The sequence below is a fragment of the Carassius gibelio genome, chromosome B5 (genome assembly GCF_023724105.1).
Source record: "Carassius gibelio isolate Cgi1373 ecotype wild population from Czech Republic chromosome B5, carGib1.2-hapl.c, whole genome shotgun sequence".
In the NCBI taxonomy this organism is placed as follows: domain Eukaryota; kingdom Metazoa; phylum Chordata; class Actinopteri; order Cypriniformes; family Cyprinidae; genus Carassius; species Carassius gibelio.
Window position 1 is genome coordinate 13,122,431 of NC_068400.1, and position 21,412 is coordinate 13,143,842.

Genomic DNA, 21,412 nt, shown 5'->3' on the forward strand with positions numbered 1-21,412 from the left:
GACAAATTGAAATGCAGTCACTTGTTCAGCTGGAAAAAACAACTACATGGAAAAAACAGGAATGGCGATATTTGTTCTCTAAAGAAAGAATTTCCAACTATATTTAGCACATACTAGAGCATACTATTGCCATAAACTATACAGCATGTGTTGAACACAACATAAAAATAAACCTTAAATATATATATATATATATAAATATATATATATACACATACACATCTATAAATATCTATATCTCTATCTATAATATATATATATATATATATATATATATATATATATATATATATATATATATAATCTGTCTGTGTCTGTCTGTCTCTCTCCCTCTCTCTCTCTCTCTAATATATATATATATATATATATATATATATATATATATATATATATATATATATATATATATATATATATATATATATATATATATATAGAGAGAGAGAGAGAGAGAGAGAGAGAGAGAGAGAATATTAAAAGGAGAGAATATATATAATATTTAAAGCTGCAGTCTGTACGTTTTCCCTCTTTGTCGCCATCTTTTTTAAAACCAGGAAATGCAGTTCATTGCAGAAGTATATTCCATGAGTGGGTTGTGATCCAGCACGGATGAATCTGTTTTGAGGTGAATGTGTGTGTAGCTGTCAGTGGAAATCACAGATTCTAGCCTATGTCTTGTGATATAACCCAAATAAGAATTTTCACCATATATTGTCATCTGAACAAGCTTTGTTCTGACCAACTGAGGAAAAGCGCTACAATAACGATTGATTAGCTCATATCACATTAAACCCTGCAAATTATTATTGTTATACTTTTTCTCAAATTATTAATGTTAACAACATCAGCATTGCGTGACTATAAGTATAGTGTGTATTATTAGCATGTAGATTTCAATTTCTGTACAGTGTAATCTCTAATCGTCATATCATTTGAATTTCATATTAAAAAATTCTTGATTACAATCCACCATCAGAATGATTTTTTGAAAAAAAAAAAAGAACATTTAACATTTTTTTCCTAATTAATCTGTCTTGCCTTACAACATTACTTAAAATAATAATTGTATCAATTAATGAGAAATTGAGAAAAAAGACTTAATTAATAGTCTAGTATGGCATCTCAAACACAAAACCTATTGTTTATCACAACACAGTGCGTGGTATTCAGGACAAGACAAGATAAGCTTTTAGCTGTGAGAAAGTGTTCAGCTGTGTGTTGCCTTGGAAATAGGTGATGCTCTGATAAAGTCACAGCACAAAACACAGACTACAGCTATAAAAGGAAGATAAAATGATCACATTCTCTCTCACCACAACACAAATGTCACAATTTGGACCTGTGTATTTCACCATGAAGCCTGCATGAGAGTGTGTGTGTGTGTGTTCAAGTTGAAGTGTTTCACCAAACACTCAGTGTTTACACATCACAACCAAACGCTCTTTCCCAGAAAAGGAACTGTTGCGAGCGCATTTGCAACGTGACTAACAGTCACCAAGGGAAGTTCATACAGTCTCATCCAGACCAACAGATTTACATTAGTCTGCTTTAAAACACTGACTGTATTTGTAACAGTAATGCTAATGATTTTTCTTAGAATTGCAAATTATAAATAAAACTCAAATGGCAAGTTATAAATTGTGAAAAAAAAGTCATAATTGTGTAAAATAAACTCACACTTGAAAGAACACACGCATATATTTATGAAAAATGTTTTTTATATATTAAATATTTATACAAATATATACATTTAAATACATGTAAATATTTTCAAAATTATATACTGTATGGGTATGTATTTATATATAACCATAATAAATATACAAAGTACGCACATATATGTGTGAAACAAAACAAACAAGAAAAAACAAGAATCAAACTCAGAAATCCCCATGCACTTTCATCATATGGAAATGAGATGCTTAGACATTCTGCTGAACATCTCATTTTGTGTTTCACAGATAAAAATAAAACTGAAGCGCGAGTAAATTAGGAACATGCTTTTTTTGAGGTACGCTTTCTTTAACTCACATACAACACATGTTCAAACCACAGTGTTGCAACTTAAAGCATGCAGCAAAGTCGATTGAGTGCTAACGTGCTCGTACACAATGTTTTGAGTTCAAAACACAATTTCACACGATGTACAACAGAATATCACAGTTTAGCCAGCAAAAGATCAGCAAACTCAGAGAGCATCTGAGATGGTTTAGGTCAGACATAAAAGAATGCCTAATTACACACAATCCTTTCTGATTCTCACCAGATCATTTAGATAAATGTCATCTTGTGCACACAAGGGTGGACCAGGTTAAACATCCAGGCCTTGATCATACAGACTATTATCATCATGCTTGGACTTAAACCGAATGACAGCTCACTCTTAAACCTGATTACTGGACAAATACATATTCAGTGTTTGAAAACATTAAAACATTTGAGAACATAAATAGAGTAAAAACAGTAATATTGTGAAACACTTTTACAACCTAAAAGGAACTGTTTTCTATATTTTAAAATGCAATGTATACCTTTGATCAAAGCTGAATTTTCAGCATCATTACTTGTCAACATTGATAGTAATAAAAATTGTTTCTTGAGCAGCAAATCAAAATATTAGAAGGATTTCTGAAGGATCATGTGACACTGAAGACTGGAGTGATGATGCTGAATAAATGCAATTTTAAAATATATTTAAAAAAAAAATATATATAGATATAATATTTTTAATCAAATAAATGCAGCCTTGTTGAGCATATAAGACTACTTAAATTTTTTTTAATAAAAACAATCATAAATACTCCTAATATTTGAACAGTAGTGTAATCTAATTTGCTACAATGAACCAGACTTCTCTACTAACAGATGCACAAAGACAGATGTGTTTGTTTAAGCGCGTCACATTAACGGTCTCAGGGATCAACACACTGCAAAGGACGCTGGCATGGCTCAAAAAAACCTGCTCACACCTGCCTCGATCTACGCTCCAGTGCTGAGGAGACAGACACCACTGTTTGTGTACCGTTTAGGACACAGTCGATGCAGGCTGATGAGATGAGGTGAAAGTGCACCGAAGTCAACAGGAGACTACTTTCTTTCTTCATGCACGCTCTTAGTCTTATCGTGCACAGTTAGTACAGAAAACAAAAGCAACTGAACTCAACAAGTAAGATCTGCACATCTCCATTGCTGCTGAATATTTGTGCTGGTATCCATTTTAAATGGTTTTGGAATCAGTTTGCGATGCAAATGCATGAAGAAAGCCAAAATATGAAATGTCATGGATGAGTATTTACTGAACAATTCTGTATTTTGTGGGGCAAAATTACAATTTTCACCTGAGATTTGGAACCAAATTGCAGGAGGGGGAAAATGAGTTTAGAAAGAGACTTTACACCGAGATTGTCAGATCTATTAGTAAACTCCATTGCCTTCAGCAATCCTTAAAGGGGGGGGTGAAATGCTATTTCATGCATACTGAGTTTTTTACACTGTTAAAGAGTTGGATTCCCATGCTAAACATGGACAAAGTTTCAAAAATTAAGTTGTACGTTTGAAGGAGTATTTCTGTTCCAAAAATACTCCTTCCGGTTTGTCACAAGTTTCGGAAAGTTTTTTTCGAGTATGGCTCTGTGTGACGTTAGATGGAGCGGAATTTCCTTATATGGGTCCTGACGCACTTCTGCCGGAAGAGCGCACGCTCCCGTATAGCAGAGCAGAGAGAGCACAACAGACAATCACTGATCAGAGCGAGAGCGTCGCGAAATGTCACAAAAGAAGTGTGTTTTTGGTTGCCAGGGCAAGACAACCCTGCACAGATTACCAAAGGAAAAACAGCATTAAGGGACCAGTGGATGGAGTTTATTTTTACAGAGCATCAACGGAGTTGTGCAAGTGTTTTTGTTTGTTCCCTGCATTTCTAAAATGCTTGTTTTACAAACAAGGCCCAGTTTGACGATGGATTTGCGCATCGTTTATTTCTTAAGGATGATGCAATCCCAACGAAAAAGGGTCACGATTGTGTGTTGGAACCACAGGCAGTGAGTAAAACTGCTTAAAATATCTCTGCCTCCTTGTTAGTGCGTCCGCCTCCCATCGGAGACCGGGGTTTGAGCCCCGCTCGGAGCGAGTCGTTGCTGCTGCTGCTCTCGTTCAGTTTCAGTCTTCACAGCTGTCACAGCTTCTAAACGCTCTCAACGCAACTGGCGCTCGTGATTCTTTAGCTCCGCCCACACCTCACGCCTCCAGGCGCTCGTGTTTTTTCGGGGAAAAATCGGTACAGTACATCTTTCTCTTATGAATATAATAAAACTAAATACTTTTTGGAGTTATGAAGGATGCAGTACTACTCTATAGGTACTCAAGATTAACAGGATATTGAGTGAAAACGAGCATTTCACCCCCCCTTTAAATGCCAATGATGACAGTTCAAAAATGGAAAAAAGCACTGAATGCTTGTAACTATATATATATATTTATATATATCGTAATATCTTTTTACCATACCTAACTAAAATATTAGATGGAAAAAAAAAATAGTGACGAAAGCCAAAATATGAATGGATGTATATTTACAGAATAGTCCACAGTTTTTTTGCATTATAACTACAATTTTCACCTTAGATTTAGAACCCAATTGTAGGGGGAAACTAGTTTAAGTCTGAATGCTTGTAACTCAAGAAATATTAAAATACATCATAATAGGGATGCACGATAAATATCAGCTGATATGCAAAAAGCATGCATGTGTAGACATTTACTGCGGTTTACAGAACCGTCTTCACTGACGGGATGGACATTAAATATCAGACGATATTTATCGTGCATCTCTACATCTCAATATCCTTTTGATGCTGGCTCTTAACAAAGCTTTTCTTTTGCTGCTGTATCTTCATTTTTAGGCCCCATATGATTCAGTTCCAGAGATACTGGAATCTTAAAGGGTTAGTTCACCCAAAAATGAAAATTATGTCATTAATGACTCACCCTCATGTCGTTCCAAACCCGTGAGACCTCAGTTCATCTTCAGAACACAGTTGAAGATATTTTAGATTTAGTACGAGAGCTTTCTGTCCCTCCATTGAAGCTGTGTGTACGGTATACTGTCCATGTCCAGAAAGATAAGAAAAACATCTTCAAAGTAGTCCATGTGACATCATAGGGTCAGTCCGAATTTGTTGAAGCATCGAAAATACATTTTGGTCCAAAAATAGCAAAAACTACGACTTTATTCAGCATTGTCTTCTCTTCCGTGTCTGTTGTGAGCGAGTTCAAAACAAATCAGTCTAGATATCCGGTTCATGAACAAATCATTCGATTTAACCAGTTCTTCTTAGTGAACCGGTTGAACCAGTTAACCAAATCGAACTGAATCGTTTGAAACGGTTCCATCTCCAATAAGCATTAATCCACAAATGACTTAAGCTGTTAACTTTTTTAATGTGGCTGACACTCCCTAGAGTAAACCAATATCCCGGAGTAATTCATTTACTCAAACAGTACACTGACTGAACTGCTGTGAAGAGAGAACTGGAGATTAACACTGAGCCGAGCCAGATAACGAACAAAAGACTGACTCGTTCTCGAGTCAAGAACCGGTTGCATTAGTTTTCGGATCACCAGTAGTGGTGAAAAATTCGGTTCTTTTCCACAAACCGGTTCTTTCAGAAAGTTCGATTCAATAAACTGGTTGAAAATAAAAAAAAACCGTTTCACCGGTTCTTTTTGCACTTGACGTAATGACATCATTGGCGATGATTGCTCTTGATTCAAGCCTTCAGTTTACCAGCGCTCATAACATTAGCACAGAATCAGTTCAGAATCAATCACCAAAAGAATCAGTTCAGTTCAGACGCTCTGTGTGTCGGTCTGCTTCAGAATGAATCACACATGCGCAGTATCATCAGCTCCTCGGTTCACGAATCGGACACGTCTGACAGAAACGGTTCTTTACTCAAGAACGAGTCAATCTTTCGTTCATTATCTGGCTCGCCTCGGTGTTCATCTTCAGTTCTCTCTTCACTGCAGTTCAGTCAGTGTAGTGTTTAAGTAAATGAATTACTCCGGGATATTGGTTTGTTTGAACTCCGAGGAGTGTCAGCCCCTTTTTTAAAAAGTTAACAGCTTAAGTCATTTGTGGATTAATGCGTATTGGAGACGCAAACCGTTTCAAACGATTCAGTTCGATTTGGTGAACTGGTTCAAGAAGATCCGGTTACATCGAGTGATTCGTTCATGAACCAGATATCACAAACTGCTTTGTTTTGAACTCTTTCTCACAACAGACACAGAAGAGAAGACAATGCTGAATAAAGTCGTAGTTTTTGCTATTTTTGGACTAAAATGTATTTTCGATGCTTCAAGAAATTCTACCCGACCCTCTGATGTCACATGGACTACTTTGATGATGTTTTTCTTACCTTTCTGGACATGGACAGTAGACCGTACACACAGTTTCAATGGAGGGACTGAGAGCTCTCGGACTAAATCTAAAATATCTTAACCTGTGTTCTGAAGATGAACGGAGGTCTTAACGGTTTTGAACGATACGAGGGTGTTATTAATGACATATTTTTCATTTTTGGGTGAACTATCCCTTTAATGTGACTTCATGAGTAAATTATTAAATTGTACACATTAACAAACGCCAACATTTTGCCAGGGAAGTTTCTGAAACCTGGATGATTTGCCAGAAAAAGACCCAAAAGTATAATCAAGTTTCAGCAAAGTCAAGCAATGAAAAGTCACTTGAGATGACCGAGTTTAGACAGCTCCGGTGCTCAGTGAGAGAACAGACGAGACGGACACTTAAGCACTGTCGGGATGACACATATCACTGCTAAAGATAGGCTTGTGTGTTTGAAAGACTGAAGCTTTGCCCAGCGTCTTGACTCATTTCGTGAAAAGAATTCTTTCTGTCTAAAATCACATGACGATTAGCTCATGCAAGACTCTTTATTGCAATACGACACCCAAACCTGCTCAAGTGAAACACACTGGACATAAGACAATAGCTACAGTACATCTACATGAAATAAAAAGTTTTTGTTTAAAAACCTCAATCTGAAAACTTCTGTTTGATTAAAAATGACAGTGGTGCAGAGCTTAAATAGCAGAATAATCATGTTAATAAGAAATGCATAAGACTAGTTTTCATCAGCCTAAATGTTGAGCCATGTTAAGAACACAATACGTAGTCTACTTCTGCTGAGTTATGAATCATGGTCTGATGCATTTCATAATTCAACAATGGCTCTCTGGCATTCCTTCAAGCTATGATAATCTCAATATACACGCTTTATGCAAGACTGTCCTGACATACACCAGTCTAATCTGATGTGTAAAGTTGAAGTACAACACTAAATACATGTTAACTGGTTTACTAGCAGAAATTCACTTAACGGACAATATTCATTTTCAATGGCAACTTTTACATTTATGAGTCCATTTTTCCATTGTCGCCCATAAATGTCAAACCTATTCCTTTCAAACTATTTTCTAACAAAGTGAACTAAAGGCAACACTCGACAAGCCTAGATAAAAAAAGGTAATTAAATTAGTCAAAAGAGTCACCAAATATATCAAATAAAAAAAGGAATGCACCATATCTAAGGCCATTTTGTTCGTTTAATTTGGCCATTTTAGCCGCCAGTCCTGGTTCATCTCTGACCCTGCTCCCACATTCATTTCTCAACTCTATGAGCTAAACAAATGCTAGTAATCCGTCCTCGAAAATAACTTTACTAAACAACATGTCACTCATGAAGACTCCACTCAACAGCCTCCAGGCAGTAATACTGAGATGAGCTAGATTAGGCTGCAGCTCATTTTCTCATTGCCCTGGGCAACAAGTCAACAAGTTACAACACCAAGCTGAAGATTATGGGATCAACTGTCTTACAGTACGCCACCACTAATATTTAATTTCCAACATTAACATCTAGTTTTGAAACAAAAGTATCCTGGCAACTCATGTGTGCCGATTCCAGCAGTAAATTTAATGGAATCACATGCACACTTCCAAAACCAACAGAAAGTTTAGATGCGTATTTGTGAAGTTTTTTATGTCGGGTGCAAAATGACACATTGTTGCTTTGTTGACACATTGCAGAAGCTGCACTAAAAATCAACCAGACGGGAACTAAGCATAATAATTAACAACAAAACAATGCTCTGCACTTCTGCATTTAAGGACAAATATAACGCTCAAAGCGGTTTTGCGCTAGTACGGGTCTGATATTAATCAAGGGAAGCAGCTGTAAAGAATGAATCGATCGGAGAACTGCATCACTGCAGCATCAACACACAACACCAAAACAGCTGGAATAGCTACAAGAATCTAGCGCGTGAGAGAGAGCCGCTCTAAAAAGGCGTCCAGCGGCGCGAGCGTGCGTTTTCCAGCGTGTTGCTGCAGTAGCGCTGACGTTGGCAGCGGCTCCGCGCTCCATCCGCTTCTACAGCGTCAATCCGACGCTCTAGCGTCGCGTCAAACTTCTTCTTTCGCGATGATCCGATTTCAAACGCCAAAGCGGCTCGTACTCACCTAAGTCGTCCATGTTTCGCGGTGGTTCTGACTCGGGAATGGGAGTAGCAGCCCGTGATTTACAGCGCGGCGTTGTTTCGTGTCCCGTGCGCGCTCCGCAATCGCACGCGGAGAAGTTTTTAACTAAAGTGCACGAGCTGCGTGAGCCCGAAGTGAGTCGAGCACGCGCAGCGCTCGCTCGCTCACTGACCTACTGTACAGAGAGGGATTGGGAAAAGCGTACACAACTATGAAAAGATGACAAAATTATAGCAAACACATAATAACCCAAAAAATGCAAATAATTATAACTGGTGCTAACATTTAATTTGACAGGCCTGCTATTTGTTCACACTCAACATGTTTACTTATGGGGACATTCCATAGGCGTAATGGTTTTATACTGTACAAAGGGTATATACTGTGTTCTATCGCCTTCCTCCAACCCTAAACCTACCCCTTTACAGTTTTACACAAACTCTCTCTCTCTCTCTCTCTCTCTCTCTCTCTCTCTCTCTCTCTCTCTCTCTCTCTCTCTCTCTCTCTCTCTCTCTCTCTCTCTCTCTCTCTCACACACACACACACACACACACACACACACAATTAATTTAGATAATATTAACAACTATAATAATGACTGCTAATGTTTAATTTTGAATGAGAATATAAGCATGGTAATAAAATATTACTTGTAATATGCAATATAATATTTAGCCTAAGTATGAATGAAATCCTAAAAGTAATTATCTTTAATGTAATTATAATATATATGAATATGAAAGCTGAATAAATAAGCTTTCCATTGGTGTATGATTTGTTAAAACAATATTTGGCTGGGATACAACTATTTGCAAATCTGGAATCTGAGGATAAAAATGAATAAATAAAAATATTCGAAATATTGAGAAAATCAATAAGTTGTCCAAATTAAGTTCTTAGCAATGCATATTACCAATCAAACATTACATTTCCATATATTTACGGTAGGAAATGTATAAAATATCTTCATGGAACATGATTTTTATTTAATATCCTAATGATTTTTGGCATAAAATTAAAATATGTAATTTTGACCCATAAAATGTTTTTTTTTTTTTTTTTTTTTTTGGCTATTGCTACAAATATACCCCAGAGACTTGAGACTGCTTTTGCTCCAGGGTCACATATTATTACCTTAGATATAAGAATATAATTAGTCCTTAATAAATATTACAATACAATAATAATGGGTGCTAACAGTTAATTTTATAATAAAAATATTCAAACAATACATGTTTATAAATTCATACACATAACATGTAAAAAAATAACATTCAACTTTTAATAATATATAAATACTAAAGTAAAATAATTTAACAAGTAATAAAACAATTACTATTGGTGCTAATATTTATTGTAACAATGCAATTATTAAAATTATGATCACAATACAAAAAAATACATCCAAACTGATTATTATCTCAAACCTCATTTAATTGAAGTTATGCATATATGTATAGTATCTGCATGAAGTCATGGCAATCGTATGTGTTTGATGAAGCAGTTGTGTGAAGCTGTCTTTGGTTTCCCGTGTGTTTAGCTCTGTTAGTCAGCATTAAAAGCACACACATGAAATCTCATGCAATGCCTCGTCAACTTATACATTACACAGTAATCAAGTCTTCAGAGGCCGCACTGTTCTTATGGTCAATCATCCAGTGCACAGTTACACAAATGACAACAGATAGACTATACAGTGAACATCAGACTGTTCTGTTGTGTTGAGGGTGAAGACTGTGTGTGTTGGTGTGTGTGGCTCCGTTGTGGGGAGCTGCTGGCTATCATTAGACACTGGGATATCCCATGTTTCAACAGCTGTGAACAGGCTGCTGAAAGCTTCAGGCTCTTTGGGAATCCACTGAACACACTCTAAATTCACACGTTCATGTCTATAGTGAAGTGAGCGGCGGGCGCAGCACTGCAGGGGAACTACGAGAGGAATGGAAGGACATCTGTGTTTACCATGGGCTATTCCTGCTCTCCAAAACAAGCACACTTCAGCACTGAATTAATGCAGGATTTACTACTTATTATTACTGCTTTCTTTAATACAATTCATTCTTCATTTAATCAAGCATCTTTGATCTGGAAAAAATAATATAAATATATCAAAAAATATTCAAAAGGTTTTAGGGTCAGCAGGATTATTAATATTGTTTTTAATTAAAAAAAAAAAAAAAAGAATATTTTATTTACCAAGGGTGCATTCAATTCATCAAAGGTGACAGTAAATACATCTGTAATATTACAAACCATTTCTATTTTGTTTAAATGCTGTTCTTTTGAACTTTTTATTCTCATTTTCCACAAAAATATGAAGCAAACAAGACTTTCAAAAACACACTCTTTCACCATCTTTCACACTTCTCTTTTTCATTATTTCAACAGGCTAACATAAAATTGGATTCAGAACGTAAAATAAAGGAAGAAAGAAAGAAAGAAAAATATAGATTTCTGATTGACATCTGACAAGAAAATACTATTTCAGGTTTTTTTCTACTTCAAAATTTCAGTTTCTTTGTAATTATTTGTGAAATTTACCAGCAATTTCGGAATAAAAAAGTGAATTCTTAAAAACAGCTTGTTTTAACAATAATTATAAATATAAATAATTCAAAAATAATTTGTACAAAACAATAATTCAATTAAAAATAGCAGTTAAAAAAAAAAAAAGATTATTAGTGGTTGAAAATTATGATTAAATAATCATAAAAAATTAAATAAAAATAATTAAAAATTAATTAGTACAAAAAAAATAATTAATTAAAAATAGCAGTTAAAAATAATGTGTAAAAAATCATAAAAATGAAGCTGGTTAAGTAACTAATGCTTTAGTCACATGTTGTATTTTTATCAGTAATTATCTATTGCACAATAATGTGAGATTCACAGTATCTTGCAAAATATTCCGACATCTGCAGTACAGTGATTATATCAGAGTTTCCTCACCAAAATCTGCCCGCACTGTAGTTTGGAGAGGCACAGAAAGGCCTATGTCTGGTTTGGTACAACCTCATAAATATGTTCTGCAGAAAGACTCCAATAACGGCCTAGACACTTCTACACACGCACAGCAAAGACCTGAAGCAGAAGAAACGTTCTAATTACATCAAATTGTGTGTTATGATTTAAAACACCAGGAAATTTAATAATTTCACAACTGCTGAAGCCATCTGAAACATTTTGAGCACCAGAGCGCAGCTGACTGGCTTCACAAAAACATCTACACAATGGTCCGGATCAATGTGAACGACAAGAAAGAAGACGAGAAACAAACAAATGAACAATTTGATTGCAAACAGCTTGATAGAGTATGTATATATATATATACATATATATATATATATATATATATATATATATATATATACACACAGAGGTGAAGTTAATTTCTGAGTGAAAATCTATTCAAAGTAAATCCTAAACAGTTTTTCAGTGTCTAAAAGAGAACAATTTATTCGTTATAACGGTAATTTAATAATAATAATAATAATTAGAAACATAATTTAAAAATAATCATCATTAATTAAAACTAATAATAAAAATAGCAAACAATAATTCAATTAAAAATAAGTATCAAAAAATAATAATGCAATTAACAAAATTATTAGCAGTTAAAAGAGTAATGAAAAATAATTAGTAAAAACAGTTATTCAAATAAAAACATAATCAGCAGTTAAAATAATCAGAATTACAAATGACAAAATTACAAATTACAAAATTAATAATAAACTAATAATAATTATTATTACAATTAATAACAATAAAATAAAAATGATTACTACTACTACATAACTACTAAAATAATAATTAAATTATTTAAAAATATATTTAAAAAATAATAATTCAATGGAATTATTTAAATTAATTAAATTATAATTATATATATTTAACATTGGCAGTTAAGAGTTATAAATAATTATAAAAACAATTCGTTTAAACTTAACCGAAGCTCCTTTAGTTGATCACTAATCTGCAAAATTCAAGACTTCATAATTATCTGTTGCACAATAATGTGAGATTCACAGCTGCTTGCAAAATATTTAGGCAGTTCAACATCTACAGTGATGATATCAGAGTTTAGAGTCACATCTGTGTTTTCTTCCCCAAAACTGCCTCTTTGGCGAGGCATAGAAAGGTCTAGTCTGGTTTGGTACCCCCATCGGTATTCCATGGATAGGTGATTTAGACCAGAAGTGGAAGCTTGCCATATTTTTTCATCACCATTCATGACAGTAATGCTAACCATGCCAAGCCCAGCCCTGGCCTGCCCACATCAGACCAGAGTTAGTTCATTATACTTGTGAGTTTTGGAGGAGACAGGGAAGACATAAAGAGGATGAAAGGAATAAACATTCAAATAGAAAACAGTTATTTTGAATTGTAATAATATTTAACATTATCACTGATTTTACTGCATTTAATCTAATCAGACACGAGCCAAAAGAGAGAGATCAAAGCATGGGGCCGAGGCCTTTATTTCCAATGATAGACACACAAGAGGCAAGACAGTCACTTTTGCTTTGGAGGTTTCTTCATGTTGCTCTGAGCAGGCGCAGGGCAGAGGTCACCGGCAGGGTCTGGCCGTTCTCCTTCAGCTGCTGGCAGCCGTGGCGGATGGGGCAGCGGGAACAGGAGCGGGAGCAGGGGCGGGGGCTGGATTGGGTTTGGGAGTCGGGTCGGGGACGGTGAAACAGCCCCGTTTGTGCCACTGCATGTCCCGCACATGCCGAATGGACTGCAGCTGTGGTTCTGTTGCTCCCCAGTCGTTCCAGTGTTTGTATTCGCCATGTTCAAACACGAACTGACGCCCGCGGTAGCCTGGGTACATGTAGCCCACCCACCTGAGGAGAGAGATTGGAGTGCAGAAACAATGTCAGAAAACATTAAGTACATTTTAGGATGTCTACACTCTTAAAAATAAAGGAGGCTTCCGCAGCGATGTTTCCCAAAGAACCATTCACTGATCAGTTCTTAAAAGAACCCCTTTTTTTCTTAGTGTGAAGAGCTTTCTTTGTAATCGAGAGAACCTTTTTTATAGATTATAATTATAAGATTATAAAGAATCTTTTGTGCAATGGAAAGATTCCATGGATGTTAAAGGGGGGGTTTTCACTCAATATCCTGTTAATCTTGAGTACCTATAGAGTAGTACTGCATCCTTCATAACTCCAAAAAGTCTTTAGTTTTATTATATTCATAAGAGAAAGATAGTCTGTACCGATTTTTCCCAGAAAAGCACGAGCGGCTGGAGACGTGACGTGTGGGCGGAGCTAAAGAATCACGAGCGACAGTAGGCTTTTGCGTTGAGAGCGTTTGGAAGCTGTGACATTACCGTGAGGAAAAAACCATCATCCAAAACAAACCATGGCTAACAGTCAGATTCAGCCGTATATTTATGATCCAGAATCAGATCCAGAGGCTGAAATTTAACAAGAGCAGCATCAGCAACGATGTCTCTATGTGGTATGTACTGAAACTGTATATATTTGCTTAGCGGTTTTGGAAAATTACTAAGTTCCACTTTATGTCATCTTTTTGTAATTTTTTTTTTTAAGCTGTACATGTGGAAAGTGCAGTGTGATGACAACATCGCATGTTGTTTACTTGATGTGCTTACGCGCCGATTGCTAAGTTAACAACACAGAGATATTTGAAGCAGTTTTACTCACTGCCTGTGGTTCCAACACACGATCGTGACCCTTTTTCGTTGGGATTGCATCATCCTTAAGAAATAAACTATACGCAGGGAACAATGCAGGGAACAAACAAAAACACTTGCACAACTCCGTCGATGCTCTGTAAAAATAAACTCCATCAACTGGTCCCTTAATGCTGTTTTTTTTTTTGGTAATCTGTGCAGGGTTGTCTTGCCCTGGCAACCAAAAACACACTTCTTTTGTGACAATTCGGTCTCTCGCTCTGGTCAGTGAATGTCTCTGCTCTGCTATACGGGAGCGCGCGCTCTTCTGGGAGAAGTGCCTCAGGACCCATTTAAGGAAATTCCGCTCCATCTAACGTCACACAGAGCCATACTCGAAAAAAACTTTCTGAAACGTGACAAACTGGAAGAGGTATTTTTGGAACAGAAATACTCCTTCAAACGTACAACTTAATTTTTGAAACTTTGTCCATGTTTAGCATGGGAATCCAACTCTTTAACAGTGTAAAAAACTCAGTATGCATGAAATAGCATTTCACCCCCCCTTTAAAGGTTCTTCATGCAGCCAAAACGACAATAAAATAACTTTTGTTTTTACAAGTGTGAACTTTTGATGAACTTCTAAGTAATAAATGAATTTAAGATATCTCTACATGAATACATATTAATTTGGAAGACACTAGAGTCAGCATGAAATAGCATCACAGTCCAGTTTACTTTTGCCACGTGAAACAAACTATTCTAAAACTAAAAAATAAATAAATAAAGATAATAGAAATGGATTGTTTTTGTTGGTTTACTTGCCATACTAAATACTGAACCTTTTTTTCATAAAAAGAAAGAATATTTAACAAACAAGCAAACAAACAAAAACTTGTTTTTATGATTGGATAAAGTAGCAATTTTTTGGGGGATTGACTCTTTTTTACTTTTTTATTGTCCTTTATTTGTTATTATTGATGTAACCTTTATTAAATGTATACTTACTAATCACTTTTTGTTAACATTTTCAATGATATTTTATTGCTGTATTTCCTTTTCATATATTTCCTTCTATTTTATATTCTATATTCTTATGTTATATTTTAATTTTAGTTAAAGGTTTATTACTATATTTAATATTTTTAGTAATTTTTACTTTTGTATGTTTTTATTATTATTATTATTAAAGTTTACATTTTTATTTTTGGTTATCTTACTTCAATCTAAACAAAAAATGAGAAATGTTGCCTTGGGAAATAGCTGAAATAAAATAATACATTTTAAATAAAAAAATTAAAAAATTCTATGCACATTCTGTTGTTATTGTAAGCATTTTGTTAGTGGTTATAGTTGTAATTTTAGTTACCAGTAGAGAACCAGTAGAGCATGGTGCCAAGAACATAAAGATATTAATACTAAAATCAGTTTGTGCTGTTTAATAATTTTGTGGAATCAGAGATTATTTGATAAACAGAAAGAACATTATTTGATTGAAATAGACATCTTTTAATTCTAAATGTCTTTACTGTCACTTTTGATCAATTAAATGCATCCTTGCTGACTAAAATAATTAGTTTCTTTTGAAAAATATTTTTCTTTCAAATAACATTTACTGATGTACCATGCACAAGACCAGATGTGTTAAGGACTCAATTTTGACTTCAAACATATACAGACTGTCTGTAATCAGGAAAACTCTGGACTGAAACAAAGATCAAGACCATCTTGAAAAATCAAGGTTCATGAGTTAAAGGTCTTTGTACGAGAGCAGCATGAAAGCGATCTCAAACAAACTCTCAAACTCACGTTCCGTTGACAGCTTTGGCACTGGCCACTCGGTCCTGGAAGCCGTGGACCCACAAGCTGGGAATGTCATCATCCACGATTTCCATCTTTCTCCCGGCAAAGCTGCAGTTCTCGAACAGATGTAGTTTGTGTTCGGCGCTGTCCTGGTAATGGAGCGTATACACGAGACTCAATGGGTCGTGACAGAAGAGCAGATCTTTAAGCAGGTGTGAGGGGTGAACGTGTCTCTCACCACTCTCAGAGGTCTCATGGACAGGAGAAGGGAGCTGCTCTGGCTGTTGGTCCAGGTGGACCAGCGAGGATATTCTCCCTTCTCCAAAACAAACTGCTCTCCCAGAAAGCCCTTCTGCTCAAAGGCGACCCATCTAGAACAAGATCATGAAGACCAGGATGGATTAATGGATGATTCCTTTTGATCAAAGCAGGGACTTTACAAACGTTTTTTTGTCATCTGAATCCCTTTGAACATACCCTAGTAAAAAAGTTATTTTAAATACATTTATTTTTTATTAAGTATACAGTATACATATTTACTGACATATTGCTAGAGGCTTACTAACATAAAAAAATTCTAATTAAACTTTATTTGGACTGCTACTTGTTGACATTGCACATAACTTAATATTAAACTTAAAATGTGTTTTAATGTCTCTATTGATAAGGATTGTATGAACTTTAAATGCAAGATCTACTTAAAGTATACTTAAGTCTTAGCACAAATAAAATATATTTTTTAGTATATATTTAGTTGAACTTTAGCACTATTAAAGTGCATTCAGCACAAAATTAGTCGGTCCAATTTAGCAGAGTATACTAAAAGTACAACTGCAGGGGATTTTTATTGAGAACATAAAGATGAAAATGTATTTGTATTATACTTTGCAAGAATAAATGTATTTCAAATACGTGTAAAGAAAACAAATTATGTATTTTTAAGTTAATATTTCAGCAATAATAATAACACTGAGGTCAACTAATAAAATAATTCAAATATTTCAAAATAGTTGTTAAACTTTTTACTTGAAGGCCACCTAAATATAACATTAACAGAACTATATCTAAATTACATTCAGAAACTAGCTATAATTTATGTTTTATAAACTGTATAGGTAGGTTAAATACATAAATCACAATTTATTTTGTGCTTGCAGAGGTTTTCAGAACAGGATGTTCTATACAAATATTATAGAAGGAAAAATAAATATAATTTAATCTATACATAATGATTGTATTTTTGCATTTTTTTTTCAGTTAGATTTTTTTAATATACTATTAATAATTATATTATATTATATTATATTATATTATATTATATTATATTATATTATATTATATTATATTATATTATATTATATTATGCATTAAGAATCCCATCCGGTTAATTGGAAACCTGAGATTCTGAAGAGAAAAATATTTTAGTTTTTGTATACTAAGAAAGAAAGATCTGGTTGAGAAGCACTGATGCAGTAAATAGTCCATTGAGTTGTACTGTATGTTATAATTTGCAATCTTTTGTGTACAAAACTTACTGAAAACCTTCTCTTTTTCTCCTTCTCCTTTCTCCTAAATCCAATTTGAACATACTCAGACTTTTGCTTTCAAGATCAGTCGGAACATTCTTCATTGAGTCTTTTGTGGTTGTAGATAATGTGGTTTGACAGAACAGAGCATGTACTCACGGGCAAGACTCAACTATGATTGATCCAACTTTTTCCAAGTTCTTCTCAGTCAAGTCCTTGCATTCTGCTGACAGCTCGACCTTTTTTCCACGGAAGTTCTCGAATTCAAACAGTGAGGCCTGTTAAATGATTCAAGATATTCTGAGTCGTAAACTGGCTGGGTTTCACTCATGAAAGACGAGCAGAATTTCTGTGTAAGTCATTTGTAAAATCATTTATGTGAATTGTCACATTCATTTTAATGAAGAACTTAATTCTGCTCTTGTTTCCCCTAGCAATGACATTAAATGAAGAACAAATGGAGACATTTGATGTTCAGAATGTTCTCCTCAAGAAGTAACCCCTAGATGTGTCTCCTTTATTAAGTAAGAAGAGTTTTCAACAGTGTCTCAAACTGTGTAGTCTCAGTGTAAAAGGAATAGATAATGTTCTCACCCTCAGGCCATCCAAGATGTAGATGAGTTTGTTTCTTTGTTGCAATTTTTGGAGAAATGTAGCATTGCATTACTTGCTCATCAATGGATCCTACACAGTGAATGGGTGCCGTCAGAATGAGAGTCCAAAAAGCTGATGAAAAACTGTAATCCACAAGTACACAATACATACAACATCACAAAAACCCACAAGTTATCCTCACCACTCCAGTGCATGAACCTCACGTGAAGAGGAAAACTGTGTGTTTATAAGAAATATACATTTTTAACTTTAAACTGTCTCACCTGGCCACAATACTCCAAAGTCCATAATCCATAATAATTAGTGCCAGATCTGTGCAGATTTCTCTCCTGATTCAGACAAGATGACGTTTTCATAAAAAATAGTATAATTATAGGGAAAGAGGATTCATATTTTTAAAATGGTTTGAAATGAAAAACATCACAATGATGGATTTGTAGTGGATGACTTGTGGATTATTATTGGGATGTTTTAATCAGCTGTTTGGACTCTCATTCTGACGGCACCCATTCACTGCAGAGCTTCCTTTGGTGAGCGAGTGATGGAATGCTTTTCTCCAAATTTGTTCTGATGAAGAAACAAACTCATCTATATTTTGGATGGCCTGAGGGTGAGTTAGTTCTCTTTGTGTCTTTTAAAGCAAGTTGTAGTTGATAATTAAACGAAACACTGAAAATTCATTTAGTCTCATGCTATAAAAGTGTTTCCTCTGGGCTTTTTGACTGTGTAAAATAACTGTATGAATGAGTGCATTTGGACCTTGTAAACCGCTCCTGCTCCTCCTTGGCTCTTCCCAGCGACTTGCTGATCTGGGACTCCGTGCAGATCCGACATCTCTCCACCTGTCAAACACACACACACACACACATCAGAGATGAGGAAAAGCCATTCTGAACAGGGTCACACACCAGCCATTGCTGTGTGAGTGCTAACATATGTTAATAAATTCAATTAAATGTTAAACTAAAAGAAAAAAGGAGATTTAATCTAAAGTGAATGGCCACAAAACTAATTTGGATGCTTATAAATACATGAATATTATTGCGTTAGATAGCAAAATTCATATAAAAAAAGACGCATTTATTTTAAAGTAGGATGCATAATTATGCAAAATATTTATAACTGATGTGATCATTATTATTATTATTATCTTTTTTTTACAAAACACAACCCAAAATTAAACAGATAAACATATTCCTTTAACAACAATTCATACAACTGAAGCATAAAAATAAACATTATTTAAATGACTGAAAAACATTCAAAGGAAACACCAATTAAAACAAGCTTATAATGTTCATTATTGTAACATCATGTGTATATGTTTTAGTTTAGTTTTTCCCCTATAATACATGCATTTTCCCCTATAATACATGCATTTTTACATGCAATATATATATATATATATATTGCATGTAAAAATGCATTTGGTAGTATAGGGGAAAAACTAAACAAAACAAAAAGCAATGACTGAAAAAAACTTCAGAAGGGACACTGAAAATAGCCTATGCTCATCATCACATACACACACACACATATTTATATATATATTAATGTATAGGAAAACCACAACAAAACAAAACGAAACTATTTCACTACATTAGGTCTCCAGTTAATTCTCAAATAGATTTCTATGAAAATTATATTTAGTTAATTTTTTATTTTTTATTTTTGTCAGCACACATTAAAATCAGATGAAGGCTGAACGCATCTTTACCTGTTTCTCTTGTCCTTCACCTTCAGCAGTTCTCACCCCTCCACTCTCTCTCAGTGTGTGTGTGTGTGTGTGTATGATAGTGTGTGTGAGGAGTGTTTATGGAGGTGAGGGTGTGCAGGGTGAGTGGAGGGGACCCGGGGGGTATTTATGGTTTAATTCCGTCCACAGCAGCAGAAAAGGGTTGGGCGTCGATTGCTGTTGATGCAGCAACTCTGTCGTTTGCATTTGTGTCCGTCAGACTGCCTCTCAATAGGCCGTGAGTTGGCAGGAGCTGCCCGCAGCCACCAGCCTGCTCTGCTGCCAGCGTGGGTACAGTGGGCACCGACAAGGGGCGAGCCAAGAGGATTCAGACGGGATCAGCTGCTGTCATCACAACCCTGCTCTCTATCCCCCCCCCCCCCTCTCTCTCTCTCTCTCTCTGAGCCCAAACCCACGCCAGATTTAGACCATTCATCCTCATTTAATGGATTCTTAATATTTGTTTTCTATAATTGTTTGCCCAAGAAAAACATGCAAGAAAAAAATACAAGTATATGCAAAGAAAATAAATAAAAATAAGCTTAATTTTGGTTTCAAATTTATATTTAAAATTTAAATTGCACTTTATAAAGTTTTGGTGGATGCAATTTATTGGCTTAATTAAAACGTATGTAAATGTGCAACGTGATCTCATGAGAATACGTGTGTATTTTTACGTTAAATGTGGTTCTACCACATGTACATTTACTTACGTTTTCATGCACATAGAAACGTACAATTTAGACGTATTTATAGCAGTAAAACGTACAAATATTTACGTGTTAGGAACTAAAAAAACATAAATATTCTAACGTAAAGTGTGAATGTATATGAATTCCCATGTATTAATATTAAAATAGTGGCTTTAATGATTTAAATCTGTTGTATTTAATTGTCATATCAATACATGTTTTTATTCAATTTATTGAAAGCAGTTTACTCGTCTACTTAATAGGAAATAACATGTCTGTGCATGCTGCAAACCATAGATACACAAAAGCACAGCATAAAATTACAAATCACATCAGTTTTATTTGTTTGCTGTACTGCATATCTTTACAATCCAGATGTTTGCAAGGAACATATCCATATCAATCGATCTTCATCTTCATTCTCAGCAACAGCGTCCGTCACAGTCAAAGCTCGCGCTCGTTATGATTCGAATGGGCTAGTTGCATATCTCCGCCATCTTGGATTTCCGGTCTTGCGAGTGTGTGCGTAGGTATTTCCGGCTGTGCTTAAAGTCAGTGCAGAGAACCAGAGAAGTCCAAATATTACCTTCTATATGTTTACATGATTTATAATATCACTTCATATGCAAATAAGATATACACTGCTATTATCACTATACTACAAATGTTAACTGAGCCAGTGGATTTGAAACCTGTGTATGTTTCGGTCCTGTTGAATTAAATACACTAATGTTCACTACTGTTCACGAGATGAACTACTTTTGGTACCACTTTTGATATTTTCGCAAAAAATAAATGATTAACGTTACGTTTGTTTGTTATTTGTTTATTTATAACAGT

At 34.9% G+C, this 21,412-nt stretch overlaps 2 protein-coding genes across 3 annotated transcripts in view; both read right to left on the reverse strand.

Annotated features, from left to right (window-relative positions):
• pxna (paxillin a) overlaps positions 1–8,718 on the reverse strand; it is a 33,222-nt gene extending 24,504 nt beyond the window's left edge. Inside the window, exon 1 of one of the 2 annotated variants that reach the window (XM_052555984.1) lies at positions 8,543–8,718. In XM_052555984.1, coding sequence (XP_052411944.1) covers positions 8,543–8,555 — 13 coding nt within the window. In that variant the 5' untranslated portion in view covers positions 8,556–8,718. The remainder of the gene's footprint in view (positions 1–8,542) is intronic. The other variant, XM_052555980.1, reaches the window with a different exon arrangement.
• Positions 8,719–13,020: 4,302 nt separating this feature from the next.
• LOC127958577 (beta-crystallin B3-like) lies at positions 13,021–18,985 on the reverse strand. Its single transcript, XM_052557471.1, has 5 exons — positions 18,905–18,985; positions 17,690–17,808; positions 16,243–16,375; positions 16,011–16,153; positions 13,021–13,404 (listed from the first exon to the last, which is right to left on the reverse strand). Exons 1-5 carry the CDS (start codon positions 18,977–18,979, stop codon positions 13,155–13,157), a joined length of 720 nt encoding a protein of 239 aa, XP_052413431.1. The 5' UTR covers positions 18,980–18,985; the 3' UTR covers positions 13,021–13,154.
• Between the last annotated feature and the right edge of the window lie 2,427 nt (positions 18,986–21,412).

Bases quoted from the DNA above. Each gene is read 5' to 3' on its own strand.
- LOC127958577 (XM_052557471.1), bottom strand. From the start codon at position 18,979: ATGTCGGATCTGCACGGAGTCCCAGATCAGCAAGTCGCTGGGAAGAGC. The intron at 17,809-18,904 runs GTCCAAATGCAC...ATCATTTAACAG, and splicing joins GAGCAGGAGCGGTTTACAAG to GCCTCACTGTTTGAATTCGA. The intron at 13,405-16,010 runs GTGAGTTTGAGA...CTCTCTCCTCAG, and splicing joins GCCAAAGCTGTCAACGGAAC to GTGGGTGGGCTACATGTACC.